Source organism: Falco punctatus (assembly GCF_963210335.1).
Source record: "Falco punctatus genome assembly, chromosome: 4".
Lineage (NCBI taxonomy): Eukaryota > Metazoa > Chordata > Aves > Falconiformes > Falconidae > Falco > Falco punctatus.
Genome location: NC_137583.1, coordinates 25,732,830 through 25,750,758, shown reverse-complemented (window position 1 = coordinate 25,750,758; position 17,929 = coordinate 25,732,830). Strand labels below are relative to the sequence as shown.

General features: G+C 56.9%; 1 protein-coding gene across 3 annotated transcripts; it reads right to left on the bottom strand.

Moving 5' to 3' along the window:
* Positions 1–71: 71 nt before the first annotated feature.
* ERN2 (endoplasmic reticulum to nucleus signaling 2) lies at positions 72–17,743 on the bottom strand. 3 transcript variants are annotated; one of them, XM_080384419.1, is made up of 22 exons: positions 12,633–17,743; positions 10,194–10,311; positions 9,824–9,857; positions 9,142–9,214; positions 8,718–8,790; positions 8,434–8,556; positions 8,246–8,347; positions 7,710–7,971; positions 7,534–7,612; positions 7,294–7,459; positions 6,529–6,650; positions 6,163–6,339; positions 5,616–5,865; positions 5,255–5,345; positions 4,430–4,619; positions 3,590–3,689; positions 3,267–3,466; positions 2,408–2,555; positions 2,168–2,295; positions 1,804–1,927; positions 1,430–1,497; positions 72–1,343 (listed from the first exon to the last, which is right to left on the bottom strand). In XM_080384419.1, the coding sequence occupies exons 1-22, from the start codon at positions 12,708–12,710 to the stop codon at positions 1,152–1,154; spliced, it is 2,898 nt and encodes a 965-aa protein (XP_080240545.1). In that variant the 5' UTR covers positions 12,711–17,743; the 3' UTR covers positions 72–1,151. The 3 variants fall into 3 exon arrangements, with proteins under 3 accessions (XP_080240545.1, XP_080240546.1, XP_080240544.1); XM_080384420.1 differs by having other exon boundaries at positions 7,294–7,444; XM_080384418.1 differs by lacking the exon at positions 12,633–17,743 and having other exon boundaries at positions 7,294–7,444; positions 9,747–12,598.
* Positions 17,744–17,929: the final 186 nt, after the last annotated feature.

Genomic DNA, 17,929 nt, shown 5'->3' with positions numbered 1-17,929 from the left:
AGCAAGCACCTCCTGGTGCTCTCAGGCCAGTTTATTTTTAAGGAGGACAAGCTTTCTAGTTTGTTTGGTTGGGTTTTTTTATAATGTTATGTATAAAATGCTTTAGGCCATACAGGATTCTGAAAAGAAACTGGATACCAACCCAATGTTACCTGTGTAACAAAATCCCACACCTCAGCACCCAGAGGAATCTGACCGTACAAAATCATTGCTGTTCAAAAACGAAGCCTTGCTGAGGGGCTCCAGCTGCCACGCTGGCTCCCAGGCTGCCCACGGCCCCCGTACCAGCAGGAAAGGCCACGGGCAGGAGGGGTTTCCCTGCCTTTGTGTCCTGCAACAACTGCTGAGCAAACTGCTCAGGGCTCCTGGGCATGGGACTAATGGGGGGGCTCTGGCCTGGCATAATTACAAGCTGCTGCTGACCAAAAGGGAGAAAACCTTCTTCTCAGCCCTGCTGAGATTAAAAACTTCATTCTCAGGGTTGTGCTGGAGGCCCCAACCACGCTGCCTTGCCCTCAGCAGCCCTGATGCAAATAGCAGGTCCAGGCCCTGGGGTGGCCGCAAGAAGCGGACCAGTGCATCAGCTGGGTGCATCAGCCCTGGCCACAGCCACGCTGGACACCTGCTCCAAGAGCTGCTTTACCAGGCATGTGGCACGGGAGAACATGCAGGATGAAGCTCACCCATCCATGGTGAGCACCCCAGCCCAGCTGCATCACCCTGCCCGTGCTTCGCTATGCCAGCTGCCCTCAAGAAAATGCAAAATGCATTTTCTTTTTGTCAAAGCGCCACATCCACTGCAGAGATATTTTGTTCTCTGATACAAATGCCTTCGGGGCGCTGAGTCTGTGAGTGCTGGCAAAGGCGGGTGCCCCCAGGATCCCTCTTGGGCTCGGGAGACCCGAGGCAAGAGCACAGTGCCACCCTGTGCTCACCTCTCCTGGACCATGCTGCTTGTAACCCACATGTATGCTGGGCAGCCATCATATGGCTGAGGCCCCCACCTCACCCTGGGGAGGGGGAGAAGGATGCTGAGTGCCCCGGGGGCTGCTCCTGGCTGCTGCAAGACAGAGCTGCAGGTACAGGCAGGGTAGGCAGGAGTGGCCACAGCAGCCCTGCACCGTGGGTGCCATCCCGGTGTGCATCCCCGCTCACTTGCTGTCGCCTCCCGGTCCCTGGTGGTAGTAGGAGTGGAAAAGTCGCTCGTGGGCACAGACCCTCATGGCCCTGTGCGTGTGCAACAGCAGCCGAGGGAAGCGGGAGGTGAAGTACTGCACAAAGCCATCCGGGACAGAACCCAGGGCTGCCCGGACATCAGCTGGCAGCTCGTGGTAGTGATGCTTCTGCAGGAGAGAGGATGAAGTGAGCCGGGGCAGGCAGTGGGGAAGGGGGGGGGGGGGGGGCATGCAGGGAGCTGGGGTGGCCATACCTTGTTCCTCATGGCCCGCAGGAGGTCACGGACCGAGCCCCCTTTGTAGGTGCGGAACTTCCTCAGGTCTGGGGAGAGCAGGGGAGACACTGAGCAAGGGGGGATACACGCGGGGCAAGGGGCTGCCACAGCCCCCTGCAATGCCAGCACCACCCTGAGCCCCCGCACCCCAGGTGTGCACAGTGAGCGCTGCAGCCTGTGGCAAACCCTCCCCAGGAATGGCTGGCGTGTTCACCCACCCTGGGTTTTGGCCTCTGGGCACAAGCAAGTGCCTCCTGCCCATTAAAAAGCACCTGATGCAGGAGCCTCATTCCCTGCCTGCTTTTGCGTGGAAGGCGTCAGCAGGTTCAGTGCCTGGCCCCCGCTGTGCCCACCTGTCTGTAGTGGCAGGGAGATGTGCATCCTCCAGTTGGTCCTCACCACTGACCGCCCCCCCGCCTCCAGAGCCGAGACGATGTGCCCCTCAGCAGGCTCCTTCTCTATGCGGTCGCTGATGTCCTGCGTGCCCAAGAGCAGGGATGGGGCGGGTATGGCACTGCCCTCACCCCACACCAGTGCCAGGGAACAGGGCTGGTGCCGAGGTGGGACGGGCATGGTTTGGCCCTGGCCCCAAACCCAGAGACCCTCCACCCCTTCCAAAAGTAGCTCAAAATGAGCCCGTTGACCTGTTTGACAGCTGTTTGCAGCACTTGGGGTTTCAGAGCACACCTGTTTGCTGCCTGGTGGGACAGCACTCACCTGGAAGAACTGCAGCTGCTTCTCCAGACTCCAGAAAAAGGGATGCACAAGGACCACAGGCGCTGAGGGTCGGCACTGGGGCTCGGGGCTGATCATTGCCACAATCAGCTCCCTCGCAACAAGCTTGTCTGGTAGGTGAAACAATGCAATGGAGAACTAGCCCCGCCGAGAAGGACACAGCGCTGCGCCCCTCGGATCAGGGCTGCCCCCCGGGGATGCGCCTGTGGGGAAGGGTCTCACCATGAGCTTCTTCCTGCAGGCAGCTCAGCTGGTAAGAGCCTGACAAGATGTTGGCCTGTCGCCGCAAGCTGTCCCCAAACGGGTGCTGTCCTCCTGACACCACGTAGTAGAAGATGCAGCCAGCTGAGAAGATATCCACGGCGCACGTCTGCGGAACACAAAGCGGGAGGTGGGCCCCTCGCAGCAAAGGGCAAGGAAAGCCTTCACCTCCTCACCTCCCCATTCTTCCGCATGAATGCTTCATTGTTGGCCGCAGAGCTCTGGAAAATGCTCCCCCCCGCTCCCGGGGGTCAGTGACGCACCCGTCACGTCGGGTCCGTATCAGGGAAGGTGTTTTCCAGAGGCACAGCCAGAAGCCAGGACTGGGCAGCCAGACGGACACACCAGGGCTGCTGCAGTCTCACCCAGCTGTGCAAGCTGACCCCAGTACGAGGTTATGGGAGCGTGCTGCCAGCACCAGTACGTGCCCTGCCAGGGATCAATACAGCTACCAGCTGCCAGCAGGAACAGGATTCCCTGCGCCAAATCGATGAGCAGCAACGTAACCTTCACAGCAAGCCACAGCCCCTCCAGCCTCCCCACCCTGAATTTCTAAGGGCTGTAGCCAGCTGAGATGCCCCGTGCTGAGCACAGCCAGGCACCGTCCCCACGAGGGTGGGAGCATAGGGGCAGTGCTACCCAGGGTGGTCCTGGCGAGGAGCACCGGTGCTCTGCAGTAGGCTGGCTTGGGCTCTTGGAGCTTTTGTCTTAATTGTGCATTTCAGTAGCACCATGAGGCTGCTGCCAGCACAGGGGACTCCCACGACAGGCTCGAGGACCACCCGGGGCCGGGAGGGGGGGGCATCCATGGCTCACTGACAGGGTTCTCCTTCAGCGTCTCCTGCAGCACCTCGGGCGCAATCCAGCCCTCGGTGCCAGGGATGCCGGAGCGGAGGCTGAAGCTCTGTCGTCCCCCCTGAAGCTTCTTGCAGAGGCCAAAGTCAGAGATGACTGCTCGGATCTGCCCGTGGTGATTCGGGACAGAGATGAGGATGTTACATGGCTTCAAGTCACGGTGGACTGGAAGAGAGAGCGTGCAGTATCACCTGCCATTGCGGCGGCAGGGCTCTACTGGCCCAGACAGCTGCTGCCTGAGCCCTGCAGCTGAGGACGGGGCCAAGACGGGACACGCTGCCCTCTCACCAATGCTGAGGGAGTGGAGGTGGGCCAGCCCGGACATGGTCTGGTGCAGGAGGGACACTGGATCCAGGCTGCGACGGTCAAAGCTGGGGCTTTCCACATACTGGAAGCACAGCGAGGTAGAGAGAGATGAAGCGAGGCCTGATTTACTGGGACAAAGGTGTCAAGGCTTGTTGGGAAAGGGATTTCTCAGTAGGTTGACAGAGGTGGAAGGAGACAAGCCCATGCAGAGGCCATTTGTGCCTAAGGCTCGCCATTTCCAGGCGCACCAGTCGGCATCTATTCCCTCTGCAGCAAACTGCCCTCACTTGCATCCTCGGACCCCCACAGCTCCAGCAACACTCCCGCTTTACGGGCCGGTAAAAGGATGCTTCTCTTCCCCCATGCTCGGTCTCTTCCCAGCACATGCCCAACTGCCCTGACTGATGCTGGGGCTCAGAGCTGCCCTGTCCCTCCCACGAGGGTAAATGGGCAGAACAGGGGTAGGGGCTTGACTGACACAGGAGCAGTGCTGCTGCTGGCTGCCCTGCCTCTCCGAAGCACCTCACAGCCTGGCCATGCCCCTGTTCTGAGCCCTGTTCCCTCTGACTGCTGGGAAGCAGGTCCGGAGCTGAGCCCTGCACCCGTGCCCAGGCAGGAGCCCCAAAGAGGGCTGGGAGCTGCTGGCTGCCAAGCCTTCCCTGGGCATGCACAGCACCCGGCTCCTGCAGGAGCGCTGCCAGGACATCCCTAACAGCACAAAGGCCCTGGGGACTGACCTGCAAACACAGGTATGGGGGCACCCGGGACTGATGAACAGCCCTGCACCCCCAGGACCGGGCAGGGAGAGGGCTGCAGGCTCACCTCCTGCAGCGTGGCGGAGCAGAGCTCGATGGCGATGTAATGGAACTGCTTGTCCTTCTCTGTGCAGAAGTAGCGGACGACGTGGGGGTGCTCATCTGACTCCCGGAGCAGCTGGACCTCGCGGTCAACGAGATGGAAACACTCGGGCAGGAGGCGCTTCACAGCCACGTTCCGGCCATCAAACTGTCCCCTGTGCAGAGTCGGTGGCAGTGTCCGTGCATGGCCCCCCCAGCTGGAGCAGAGCCCAGCACTGCAGATGTGCAGCCCGGCCAGGCTGCAGCTGATGCTGGGGACTTGCCCCTTGGGGTCCTCGGTGTGGGTCACCTTGGAGTGACTCCCAAAGACTTGTCACAGCCGTTGACAGGCAGAAATCTCTGCAGCAAGCTGGGAACTGAGGGCTCAGATTCCCCTTTTTGTAGGAAAATAACGTCCCTTGCTTTTTGCTGTGTTTAGTGCTGGGGAAAGGGGCTCAGCCCGAGCCAGGGGAACCTTGCAAGGGGCCAGTCCTGCTGGTGCTGAGCACTGCCTGCAGCGGGCACAGCCCAGCTGCCTGACGGCCGGGCACAAGCTGGAGGGGAAGGGGAGCACAGGGCAGTGGTGTGAGAGGGGACCTGCCCTGTGTACCCAGCACCTGGCTATTGAAGGCCACGAGCCCAGCTCCCCAGGTGGGTTTGCTGGGGACCATGAGACAGGGAAGGTGGCAACCCGTTCCCAAAAGCCCCTGACCCAGCGGCTGCCATCCAGGGAAGGAGCTGCCTTGGTGCTGTCCTCATGGTGCCCAGGGAGAATGAGCAGTGAGGGCAGGCACCTGGGGCTGCCACCCACCTGAAGACAAAGGTTCCTCCAGCTCCGTGGCCCAGAACATCCTTGGGGTCAAAAGAAATTTTCCCGACTACAATCACATCTGGTTCTGCATCTACAGAGGAAGAGGAAGCAGCCGTCCTTCAACCTGTAAGCATTAGCGCTGTACAAATGACATCCAGTTCTTTAACCATCTGGCCATTTCTGGGTCCCTGCTCTCGCAACTGCTTCTGTAGCCCACGCTGATCCAGCAGCCAGTGCTGTGTCTCCTCCCATCCCAGCCGGGCTCAGCCTTCTCATCTGCAGGGCATCTAGGCTCCTGCTTCGGGAGACACCAACAGACAGCAAGCCCCCTCACACCCTGCCTGTTCCCACCTGCACACACCTTCAGCAGCCACTGGGACAGCTGGATCAGGGCTGACCATCCCATTAGCACAGTCCTTCAGGCAGGCTGAGGGGCTGGAGCTCTGTGAGAGCTGTGACATGGTTCCCTGGCTCGGCCCCCGCTCCACGGGCCCCACAGGGACACCCTCGCTGGAGCCCCGACCTGGGAGCAGCATCTCCTGCTGCTGCTGCAGTTGCTGAATCTGCTTCTCCAGCTGCTGCTGCTGCACCTCATGCTGCTTCTGCAGTTTCTGGAACACAAACCACGTGAGTGCTGAACTCCTGTGCCCGTAACAGAGCTGGGGCTCAGCAGGGCTCAGCACTGGCAGCATGTGCACCATCTGTCCCTTGCCCAGCCAGCGACAAGCCGCACACTGCCTTGGCTCGTTATCACAAGTCTGCAAGGGACAGTGTGGGTGCCGTGCAGCTCATCGCAGTCATAGCACTGCTGCTTGTGCCATGAGTACAAGAAGAGAGGGGGGTGCCCAGGCCTTCAGAAGCAGTGTTTCTGCAGCAGGTGGGGGGGTCTTCCACCAGCCATCACTCACCGTGAGCAGGAGGAACAGGACTCCCCCGGCCAGCAGAGCTGTGCCAACACCAGCCATCACCAGGTCCCAGGTGCCAGCCTCGGGGTAGACCTCCACCTGCTCCCTCGGCACGGGGTCCGGCTGGAACTGCCCCTCGCTGCGCACAGCTGGCTGCTCCAGGCCACCTGGGGCCAGAAACTGCAACACACGCCCAGGGCTGGGTGACACCAGAGGGACAGACCGCTGGGCACTCAGGTTTGGGATGCCCTCCCTGTGCTACCCCGTGTTGGGGACCCACCAGCCACCCCCAGACAGCCCAGACCCCCCAGTGACCCAGCACTGCCCAAGGTTTCCCCAGGTGAGATGCATCAGAGCTTCCCGACTCACATCATCAAACATGGTCCTGGCAGGAGGAGCTCTGGGGATGATGGTTTCTGTTGTCTTCCTCAGGTTCTCCGGGAAGGCTCGCAGCATGGTCGTGTGGACCACGGGAGGCAGCTCATGGTGCCCTGCAGTGAGAGGAGAACAGAGACAACCATCACCTGGTCTCTGGCCCCAGCATCAGTCCTTCATCTCCATCAGTGCTGACATGGGCTCGCCAGACAGCTCTGGCTCTCCTGGAGAAGGGGTGTTGCTTCTGATGGGAAGCACAAAAAACATCACAGCTATAACCCGCTGGCTCTGTCCCCAGGGAGGGGGACCCAGTGCAGCTGCAGCCAGCGGAGGAAGGCAGAGGGCAATGTCCCCCACCCTCAGCAGGCAGCAGGGGGCCTGACCCTGCTCCTCTGGGCCTGACCCCACTCTGATTTCCAAACACAGCAGTTCAGCCATCACACCTGTGACAGCAATCACAGAGCAGGCTAATTACCCCAGCACCCGCATGGGCTTGGTGCATAAGGGCATACCCACCAGTACGGGTAATGGTGAGCCCTGCTTCAAAGGGTCCCTGCCCACCCCCTAGGTGGGGGTGTCTGGCAGTCCCTCCTGGGGCGGGGACAAGGACGGGCTGAAATGAGGCAAGCCACAGCCCCACTGTGCAGAGCAGGTCAGGTTGTCACCCCAAAACACACCAGCAGCTCAGGCTGCCCCAGCCCGGGGCACCCTCCAGGAGCGAGGACGCAAGGAGAGCCCGTGCCCATTGTGGGTCCGCACCTATTAGGAGCCACTGGTTGCGGAGAGAGGTGATGCTGCCCTGCGGGTACTTGACATCGGTGCTGGGTGTGATCTCACACTCCCCTGACTCGCTCATGGTCACATCATCCGTGGTGGGGCCATCAATCCTGGCCAGTGTGATGCCCTGCGGCTGGGGGTCCGACAGCTCATGGACCACCGTGCAGCCAGGACATGTGCCTGCTGTGGCTCGCCCCAAACGGGGCCAGCAGAGAGACTCACCACCAGTGCCACACTGCCATGGACCAGGGAGGTCAAGGCATAGAAGCTGGTCGCGTACTTCCCCACATAGAGCGCTGGCCTGCAAAGCGGGGACAAGCATCAGCCTTCCGTCCATCACAGATCAGGGCACAGGCAATGCGAATGCCACCAGCTGCCGCAGCACGGGAACCACATACAGTAGCTGGGTCTTGGTAGCAGCAAAGTTCTTCACGGACTGGTAGCTCCACTTGAGGACATGGATGTCCTGCGAGTGGAAGGTCAGGTAGCGCAGGGTCTCCATGGCCAGGTTGAGGTGGGGGACGCGGCGGAGGCTGTCCTGGTGCCACAGGTAGATGCCAACCACAGGAGAGCCATAGTTCCGTGCCCACAGGACCTCCCCGCTCTCTTTGTCCAGTGTCACCACCAGCCCATCCCCACTTGAGGCGAAGTGTGCCATTTCTAGGCAGAGCCAGAGGGAGGGGATGATGAGCAGTGCTGGCCGTGGGGCTCTGTCCCCCTCTGACCCCTCTGTCCTGCCACCAGCCATGGGCTGTTGCTGCTCTGCTCTCACAAGAGCTGTGACCAACACAGCGGCCGCTTTCCCCAGCAATGGGCACGGTCAAGACCTGCGGGCCATGGCAGCATCACCCAGGGTGCCCCCAGCGAGGGTCCCGCTGCGAGCGGGTGCTGGGGGAGCTGGCTCCCGTGGCCCCCGTGAGCGGCAGCCACTCACTGTAGTGGTAGGACTCCTCACAGAGCGGTGCCGAGTAGTCGGAGAAGGTGGCGTTCCAGCGCAGCTCCCGCGACTTGGTGTCATACATGGTGATGACGTACTCTGGCGACATAAGTAGGGCATGAGGTCACTGCCTGGCACCCCGTTCCTGGAACCAGGTGGACACACGGGGAGCAGGACTGGCTTACGGGTACGGCCGATGTAGAGCAGGGGACTTGACGGGCACACACCATCCCAAGCCTCTGTTGAGAGAGTGGTCTGCTTCTCTCCTGACTTGGGGTCCACGATGAACCAAGTGTCCTGCTTCTTCCCTGAGAATGAAAATACTTTTCCGTAAGTCTCCACAGCCCTGATGTCCATCCCTGAGAGCTGCCCACCAGGCTTCCTCCTGTCTCCCCTCCCCAGCACGTTCCCAGGAGGTCCCCACTCAGCCCCTCCTCCAGGTCCGCTGGAGCGGCTGGTCTCTGCGTACCAGTGTAGAGCACACCGTCCGAACTGCGGCATGGTGAGGACTGAACCAGCTCCGGGATGGTGAACGGGAGCTTCTGCAACACAGACAGCAGAGTGGATGCGGGGCCAGAGGAACACCTTCCCGAGCAGCAGCCTTCCCACCTTCAGGAGCAAGGTGAGATGGAGAGGTCCCCTGGAATGGCCCTCTCCTCCCCGCCTGCCTTCACTGCTCACCCCAAAGCAGGACAGGGTGGCGGGGAAGGAAAGGGTCCCAGCTCTATGTGCCCCACACCCACTTGGCTGACATCTTCCAGGTGCCAGGGACAAGCTGGAGCCACCAATGGCCCCAGGCTCGCCCCTCCCACAGGCCTGCCCAGTCCCCCCCACCTGGTGACACCTCAGGGTGCGGGTGGGTGGGAGGCATGCAGCCCCACAGCCCCACTCACCATCAGGCCTTCTTTGTTCTTTCCTCCCAGGATATACAGGCTGCCATCGTTGGGGTCTGGAAGGAACGCTGGTCTGGAAAGGAGGAGAGAGGATGAAACGTGAGCCGCCCCCTGCACTGGGCACACGCCAAGGACTACAGAGGAGCTGCACTAAAGAAACCCCTTCAGCAGTTTGTGCCGGGATGATTCACTACAGGGCTTGACCTTTCCTGGAAACCTCCGGCACTGGATTTGGTAGGAGATGAACCCCCGCTCCGGGTCAGCACTGTAACTCCATACGGCTGCCCTGCGCCTACCAGCCGTGCTGGCTTGGTGCCCTGCGCGCCCCAGGGGAGCTCTCTGCTCTCCTGCCTTCCCCCTGCACTTTCAGGTGGCTTTTCCTCAATTTCTCTCCTGTGCTTTTGTGTGTGGTGGTGCTGAGAGCCTCTTGTCTGTCTGTAGAAAGGCTAAAATTCAGCAGCAGAGAGCAGCTATTTCTCATCATCACGCACGAAGCACTAGCACAAAGGGTAGGTTTAAGGCGATGGCACGGGCTGGCAGGTTCATTTCTCTGAGGTTCCCCTTTCTTGCTGTGAATCTGCTGGTTCATTGCAGTGGTTGTGCACCTCCGAAAGGCTCCTGCACAGCCCGCAGGCTGCCTGCCCTGCAAAGGGCACCCTGCCCGTAGGGGGATGACACTCACTCTGCCACATAAACCGGCACCTGCAGAATAGGATCTGAAAAAAAAGCGAAACACAGACGTCAGCAGCCTCTCCCTGCGAGCGGAGACAACGTGGCAGTGTTTGCCAAGCGCAGCCGTTTCACGGCCATGCCCAGGTCCCCAGCCTATTTGCATTTCAGACCCAGAATAGCCATGGCCTGCAGCAGGGGTCTCCTCCGCACACAGCTGTGCCTGAGGCTGGCTGGAGCCACCAGTGTCCCCAGGGCTAGAGGAACTGCCAGCCCAAAGCCCGTCCAGTGGGAGCCAGGCTGGGGGTTGCATTCTCAAACCCTGGCCAGTGACAAGCCCAGGGAGCCAGGCTGTGAGCGAGCACCCCTGCGTTGTTACTCACCATCCTTCAGGGTCCATTTGATGTCACCTGTGCTCTTACTCACTGCGTGAAGGTTTCCATCCAGAGTGGATATGAAGAGCAGTGTTTCTGGGACAGTCACAGCACCGCTTTTGAGGCACTATGGACAGAAACACTGTCCTTGGAAAGCAGAGCCAGACCTGGGGACAAGCCCCCATGGCCTGAGCCATGCGACGCAGCTCAGCAGCCCCCTGGCACCCAGCACCCCGCAGCAGCAGCCTGCGGGGAAGAGTGCCGAGGTCCCCTTTGGTCCCCAGCGAGGCAGGACTAGGAGGGAAAATAATCTATTCCATTGCACCAGCATAATAAATCTGCTTGTTCCTCCAGCCCCACCCACAGAGGATACCTGCAGGATCGTGCCTGCTAATGGCTGTTCAGAGGTGCTGTGGTGTATAAATCCGTGGCAAGAAGCCCCGGCACTAAGGTAGCTGTGCTCGCAGTGAGCAGCATCACCGGCAGCGCGCGGAACCCACCGTCCCTGGCACCTGCAGCACTGGTCACGTCCCACCAATGCAGCCACGGGGCCGGTGCAGCCTTTGCCCTTCTCTGCCCCGCAGCCAGCCTACCTGCCAATGGGGATGGGCTGCAGCTCGGCTGTTCTCAGCCACAACTCCCAGGTGTCTTTCTAAAGGTGACACAAACAGCCCAACTACCGGCTCCTTCCAGAAACAAACAAGTTGGGTGACTTTTCATGCCAGAAATGCAATTTATGCTCACCCAGGCCTTCAAAGCTATAGATTTCAGCTAGCCTGACATTGAGGGAGTAACTGCACATTCATGCTGGGAGGAGCAGCTGCTCCTTCCAGGTACAGTGTCGGTGTCCGTACAGCAAGTGCCAGCTCAGCCAGTGGCACACACACCAGCCTCGCCCCATCAGCAAACAGGGATCAGCAAACAGCACGGGGACCCAAATGGTGTCAGGCAGAGGCAGGGCTGGCATGGCCGTCCCCAGTCCCTGATGCCAGGGAACCAGAGCAGCGCCCGGGCTCCAGCGATGCAGAAGCAGGTCAAGCAATCTGCTGCCCTGGTCACTTGTGTAGGGTGGCCCACAGACATCCCTCGGGGCTGGCACGCCCCGCCCCCTTGCAGCCCCTCACTTGTTCTGTACCAGCTCCTGCAGCCAGAGCCGGCAGAGCCCACCCTGGGGACCTGGCCAGACTAAAGAGCGGGGACGGGCTGACAGTCTGCGCCAGGACGGTGCCCTGCGTGTGAGTGCGAGCCCATCTGCAGAGCAGAACCTGATGGCAGTACTAGACCAGGCACGGCACGGTGGGGCCAGGAGAAATGCTCTTCTGGAATTCCTACAGATGGGCGCCAGGGCACCAGTTGTCCAGCTGCACCTCCTGCCAGGAGCACGCACACGCTCCCTCATGTCGACCCCTCTGCCTCGAGCCCAACTCTATTCTTTGCCCTTCTTGATTATTTTTTAAGTGATGTCAGAGCGAGTCTCCTAGCTCTCGCTTGGTCCAGAGGATGCGGTGGGGCAGGTGGAGAAGGGCACCCGCTCCCCACCACTGCTCCGCCAGCACCGCATGGCCACACAGGCAGGCTCGCTGCTGGCCACGGAGGGACCGGCTACGACAGGCCAGGCTGGCAGGCACGGAGCTCTCGCAGTGTGGCCACCTGCACGAGGGAAAGGGAACGGAGCCCTGCCAGGTGCCGGAGCCACCGTGGGTGCCACACTGCAGGCTCTGCTTCTGCCTCCCCCGGCTGCTCTGCGGTTGTTGCCTCTTCTGCAACTACAGCTTTTTTGGTGACGGGGCACTCGAAGATGGGCCAGGGCCCCCACACCAGCGTGAGCAGGACTGGGAGCCCTGGGCGCCCAGGCACTGCCAGCCCCATCTCCGCTCCCAGCCCGGCTGCCCCAGCAGCCGCTCTGGCCAGCCCCTGCCCAGAAGCGCGGCTGCTGTCCCCATGGGGCGTCCCCGGGACCCAGGCTCGCCCGGGGCTCCCGCCGCTCCGCCCCGCAGCGGTGCCGCTGGGCCGGGGCTCCACTCGCTCCGCAGTGCGGGAGCGGGGCGGCGGGCACAGGCGCCATCGCCCGCGGCCGCCTCCGCCGGGGTGGCGGGGACGAGGAGCGTCAAAGCCCCCCGGGCCCGGGGCGGGGGATGCGCTCCTGAGCGGGGACCCCGACCCCACCGGGGCGAGCAGCGCGGGTCTCCATCACGCACCGTCCCCGGGCCCCCGCCCGCAGCCGCCCCCACCCCGCTGCCATCCCAGCTCCTTCGCCCCGCCAACGCGCACCCTGCTGGGTGCCAGACCCCCGCCCCCGGCCCCCCCCCGGGTGCCCAAGCCCCGCGTAACCCGCTGCCCCGGGCGCTGGCACCCGCACCCACGGGTGTCACACCGCGGCGGGCCGGGCCGGGCACACGCGCTCACGCCCAGGGGACTCGCTCGTGCCGGACCCCCCGCGGGCCGTACCTGTGCCGGGGGCAGCAGCAGCAGCGGCAGCAGCAGCGGCAGCAGCAGCGGCAGCCGCAGCGCCCACGTCCCGCACATGGCGGGCCGCGGCTGCAGGGCCGGGCCGGGCCGCGCTTATCGGCGCGCCCTGACTCAGCGGGGCCGGGGCGGGCCCAGGACGCCGCTTCCTGCCCCCTCGCCCGCCGCCCGCGGCAGCACGAGCCCTCCCGGGCCCGTGTTTAGCATCCCCCTCCCCCTGCGGCCGGTACCGCGGGCCAAAGCGCACGGGCACCCCGCGCCCCCGGCCCCGCCGCCCCCCCGGGCTCTTCCCCTCCGCCTTAATTAACCGTCAGCTCCGTTCCCAGACAGAGCAGGAAGCTGCAGGAAAAGCTGCTCTTCCCCGAGAGGCACCCTGGCGTTGAGTGAGCTTCAGAGACACACGTATACACCCCCTCACCCCCCGCCCCAATTATTACCTTGCCCCTTACAGCTAGCACCCAGCTACACGCTGAACTGAAAGGGAACGCGTTAAGTGGACTACGTATCAGGGATTTAAAACTTTATTTCGGTGATAACACCATGGAGCTCTCTCTAGCCTTGGGTGTTTTTTCAATGGATGGTGGAAACTTCATAAAGCCAGCAGCAACCGCAAGCAGCTGTGCAGCATCACAGCGCCAGCCCGCTGCCACCCCCAGCTCCTGACACGACTCAGGGCAACAAGCTGCTTCCACGTGTAACTCCGAGCTGAGCATGCTCAGCATGACATGTACACTTCAGAACAAGATTAAACCCTGGTTTTGGACAGGTTGCTCAAGAATCGTCCTGTAGTTCACAGCCTTTTTGCATCAAGTGGCATATAGCAGCAGGACACCCCAATCCCACCCTGGGAGAAAGGCACCGATGGCATCAGGCATGACGAGGAGCATGGATTCCCATGCATTTCTGCCTGCATCTGTCTTTTGACAAAGAAACTAACTGCAAACCATTTGATAGCGTTGTTTATGCAGTAGGAGGTATATTACAAGGTACAGAATGTTGAAACAAAACACAGAAATATTTAATTATCAAACTTTAATTCATAAGACTAATCTTACAGAATAAAACAATAGGATAACCAGTCAAGGTTACACTTAAAAAATCCAGCAGTGCAAATCTAAGACTAGATATTTGTCATCTCCCCCTCCCTTGAAATAGGCAATAGGTTATTTAAAAATACCATAATACATGGTACTTACATATTCCATTTAAAATAAACCTGCAGTGGACACAAATATCTAAGACTTTTTTCTTTTTTTAATATAAAACCAAAGTGAATTGCTTAGAATATGGATTAGACATAGTGAACTTCCATGACCCACAGAAAGCGAATCCTTGGCTAGAAGGTAAAATGGCCATACACTTCATACAAGACTTGTTACAGCTCTCCTGGTCCCCCTCCTCCCTCCCCCCAGCGATGAGGACATTAATTGACAAAACAAGATGCTAACAACCTAATCCTAACAGGCAGCAAAAGGCCGGAGTACAAAACTTAGAATGAAAACAGTTCCACTGGAAAAAAAAAAAAAAAGCACGTTACAGAGGAAGAATAAGTAAACAAAAGAAGGAAAGTCTGGAAACAAACCTTGCTACACGGAGCCAGCACAGTGAGCGACCGGAGCAGGGAGCGCACACTGCACCTGTGCCTGCCAGCTGCATCCCCAGGGCTGTACGGCAACACCGTGATCAGGAAGGGAGCGCACAGAACAGACCGCCACAGTATGGCACCTCGACAGCGTCACTGCAAGGGAATTGTTTCTCTTTGGCCCTTAAAGTATGAAGAAGCAACTAATGGCATCAAGTACAAAATCGAGCAGGTTGTGTGCGTGTGTTACCAGGTATGACATATTGCCTGTTAACAGTTTCTTATCTAGTTCTTTGAATTTAGACCATTTCTTCTCTTCCATCATAACATTTGTTATTTTAGTTACGCATTTCTCAAACACTGTCATTAATGGAAAGTAATGATTTAAACTTGATACAAAAACCTTGCGGGTAGTACAAGATTTTCATGGAAGATACAGTCTCTGTTCAAACCCAAACAAAGTTTAGTGATGTACTTTTGCATTCCTAATGCAATGCTAATCCAGGAACTGTTTATGCTTGGGATGCACAGCAAAGGAAGAAATATTGAACTCAGGACAAGGAGAGAAGACACTCCCAGTGCTGGGCATGGAGAAGGGAAAGGGATGGCAGGTGAAGCTGCAACATTCAATGCCACTGAACGGCGCAGGGAGAGCCCGGGGACAGCAGCAGGACCCCTTCCCTGGCAGGACGGCAGCAAGGAGGGAGACTGCCTGGGCGCTGGGCACAGCCACCAGCACTGTGTGGGAAACAGTGGCTTTGCTCTGGGGAAACAGTGGCTTTGCTCTGGGGAAACCCAGATTTGCTTTACAGATGCTTTAATCCCTCATTAAACCCAGCAAAGCACTTAATACATCTTTGTAAAGAATCATACCCCAAGATGCTCATGGGGAATTATGCATATATACAACAGGGAGCTGATCTGCATTGAACAGACATTGTTAAATTGTAATTTAACCAAAATAAACTTCTGCGCAAGAATCGCCATATATTACCATACACTTCCTACAGAAGATTACACGTTGGATTTCAAATAATCTTTACAGCCAACTCAAAATACTGATTATATTTGCACTTTACTCACAACCCTTGTGTCTTACAGAGGACTACCTGCCAAATTCCTCCACAGCACCATTTGTTACGCTGAATCTGCCCTGGAGACGATCACAGTAATCAGAGAGTAAAATCCAAAAGTCAAGAGAGGCTAGCAAACAGCTCCCCAGTTAAGCAAGCTATGACACTATCCAACTGAAGAGATGTTTTTCTCTTAGCTGTTAATGTCAATAATTGCCTTGTAAAAATCAGTAGGTACCAGAAGACACAAAGCTCGACGTCACTCCAAAAGAGAAAGGATCTTGAGAGTGGTGCTGCTAAAGTTCAATTGGAATATACATTTCAAAGAACTCCCAAGAAACCTACTACATTTAGCCAACAAACACCACTTAAAGCATTTTAAGTAAGTATCGTTTTCCTGTATTTTAAATTCAAACGTTGCACATAGAACAAAGAAGTGAAACAATTTCTTATTTCAAATCAAAACCAACTTGAAAAGAAGCACCTAAGTAGGATTACATTTTCTTATAGTATTTCATTCTCCATGTTCAAAACTGCTTTGTAACCAACGGTTTTTATATTCAGTTTCTTTTGAGATGATCGATTGTACCTGGCATAGGATGCAGAGTAATCGTGCCTTCAGGAAAGGAGCCAGAGAGGAATGTTAAATACCACCCAGCACCCCACGCCCAAGGTGCCCTTCTTGCCTCAGCAGCGGCAGATGCAGCATCAGCCCTCTCACAGCACCAGCAGCAGAGCGTACTCACCCGCGTCACTGCATCGAGCACAGAAGCCACAGGAACACTGGGGAGGAGCTGGAACTAAGACATGTGCCCTCTCATGGAGCAAGCAGATGAAAGAATAGGAAAAGAAAATGGAACATGAACAGATGTACGGACAGGTCCAAGCAAGTCAAGTAGCAAGTGGGAGCTGATAATCACAGAACCAACAAGATAGCGAGTGCAAAGCTGACCCCAAGTGATAGAAAAAAGCTATTGTCACTTATTTTCTTTATACTGTAGCATGTATGCTCTCCACCAGGTACCAAATTTTAAATTTAATCCTTAACATCAGGACTGGCAATTAGAAATGAAGAAGTGCGATAGCTGCATTTAATTTGTAGCGTTATCTCCGTTTAACTCACACCAACTCTGCTATCTGCACTCGCTCACGTTGAACGTTGGAAGGGGGCTGTTCGAGGGAGCTGGCGCAGCACTGCCGCACAGAGCTCCTCTCTCAATGCATTTATGTCAAGACACACTGCTGTTGGCTTGTATACAGAAAGAAAATATCTCAAGCTACACGAGTAACAAGCACATCACTAGTTTATATGTAGGATATGAAACACCTTTAAAATTCATATTGCATGAATGTTCTAACTGAAAATACAAAACAAAAGCTGCTTACGCTGCTATCAGGAGTCTACAGGTAAGTAAGTAATCTTAACACATACCATAAAGTGAATGCTTTTCCCAGTCTCTCAAAACAAAATAGAAATAAAATAAATACTCATTTGGGAATTTGCACCTGCTGAGTTTCAACCGGGCTGTTTCAAGGAGAGTGAAAAATGGACATGGAGTGTATTAAAATCAGCTGTTCCTAAAAGGCTGTTTCTCCATGAGTTTTACAAAATGTTGAGCTACTTGCATTGAGCAACATCAAGCCTACAGTGTTAAAAAAAGAACAGCGATCTGTTAGATGCAGGTTTAACACAGAGCAAGACTGATTCAGTCTGACTGCACAATACAATCTGTTAATGGTGTGCACCTTTTCAGGACTGCAAGGTCCATTCAGAAACCTGAGATAAATGGCACGTGAATTGCTGAGATGACACACAGAATGCCACAAACCAAAGGCGAGGAGCATTATTTCAGACAGGACAAGATGCAAGAACTTCCTGTAAACTTGAGCAAGCTGAAAGGTGATATAAATTTCAAAAGGTCAGTTGCTGGATATTCTAAATTTGGTAAGAGTCACTGAATAAGATCACTATAAATTTTCAAATCCAGGTCCCAAGAGACTACTGCGGTTATTCAGGATCCAAACCAGCATCTGAGCTTCTCTCTTTCCCACTCCCCCCACCCCCAAGGCAGGCAGGAAGGTCTCTTTGGTTCACTCCCTTTGCGAGATCTGTGTCACTGCTTTACCCCACTCATGCCAGACAGCATTATGCAGCACACTCAAGAATTGGTTTTTTTTCAGTCAAACAGGTAAGTGTCATTGCAACAGCTGCAAAACGATTCTGGACTGCAACATGCATGATCAAGAAAATGCTCCTAAAATGTAGCACTCCAGGGCAGGAGGCAGAACAGGAGCAGAGAGGTATGCAGGTGGGAGGAAAACAACTAAGTTGGCATGAAAGTGGACAATAAGCAGCACTGGGCCCATTGCCATTACAAAACATCCACAGTGGTATTCATCTGCTCCAAACATGCTACACAGAGTACCAACCCAGAGTTGCTAGTACTGGGAAAAAAAAAAGCAAAGAAAAAAAAGCGCAGGGCATCTTTGGGTTAAAAAAAAAAAAAAAAAATTACTTTTGCTATCGAAGAATCAAACCTGAAATAAAGAGGGCCAGCAGAATATGGCTTACTAAACATCAATTTTGCATACTGTTTAAAGTTTATTTTTAAAAAACTGTTTCT

Bases quoted from the DNA above. Each gene is read 5' to 3' on its own strand.
- ERN2 (XM_080384418.1), bottom strand. From the start codon at position 10,123: ATGCAACCCCCAGCCTGGCTCCCACTGGACGGGCTTTGGGCTGGCAGT. The intron at 3,467-3,589 runs GTGAGAGGGCAG...TCTCTCTTCCAG, and splicing joins CCTCCACTCCCTCAGCATTG to TCCACCGTGACTTGAAGCCA. The intron at 2,556-3,266 runs GTCAGTGAGCCA...TGTGTTCCGCAG, and splicing joins AGACGCTGAAGGAGAACCCT to ACGTGCGCCGTGGATATCTT.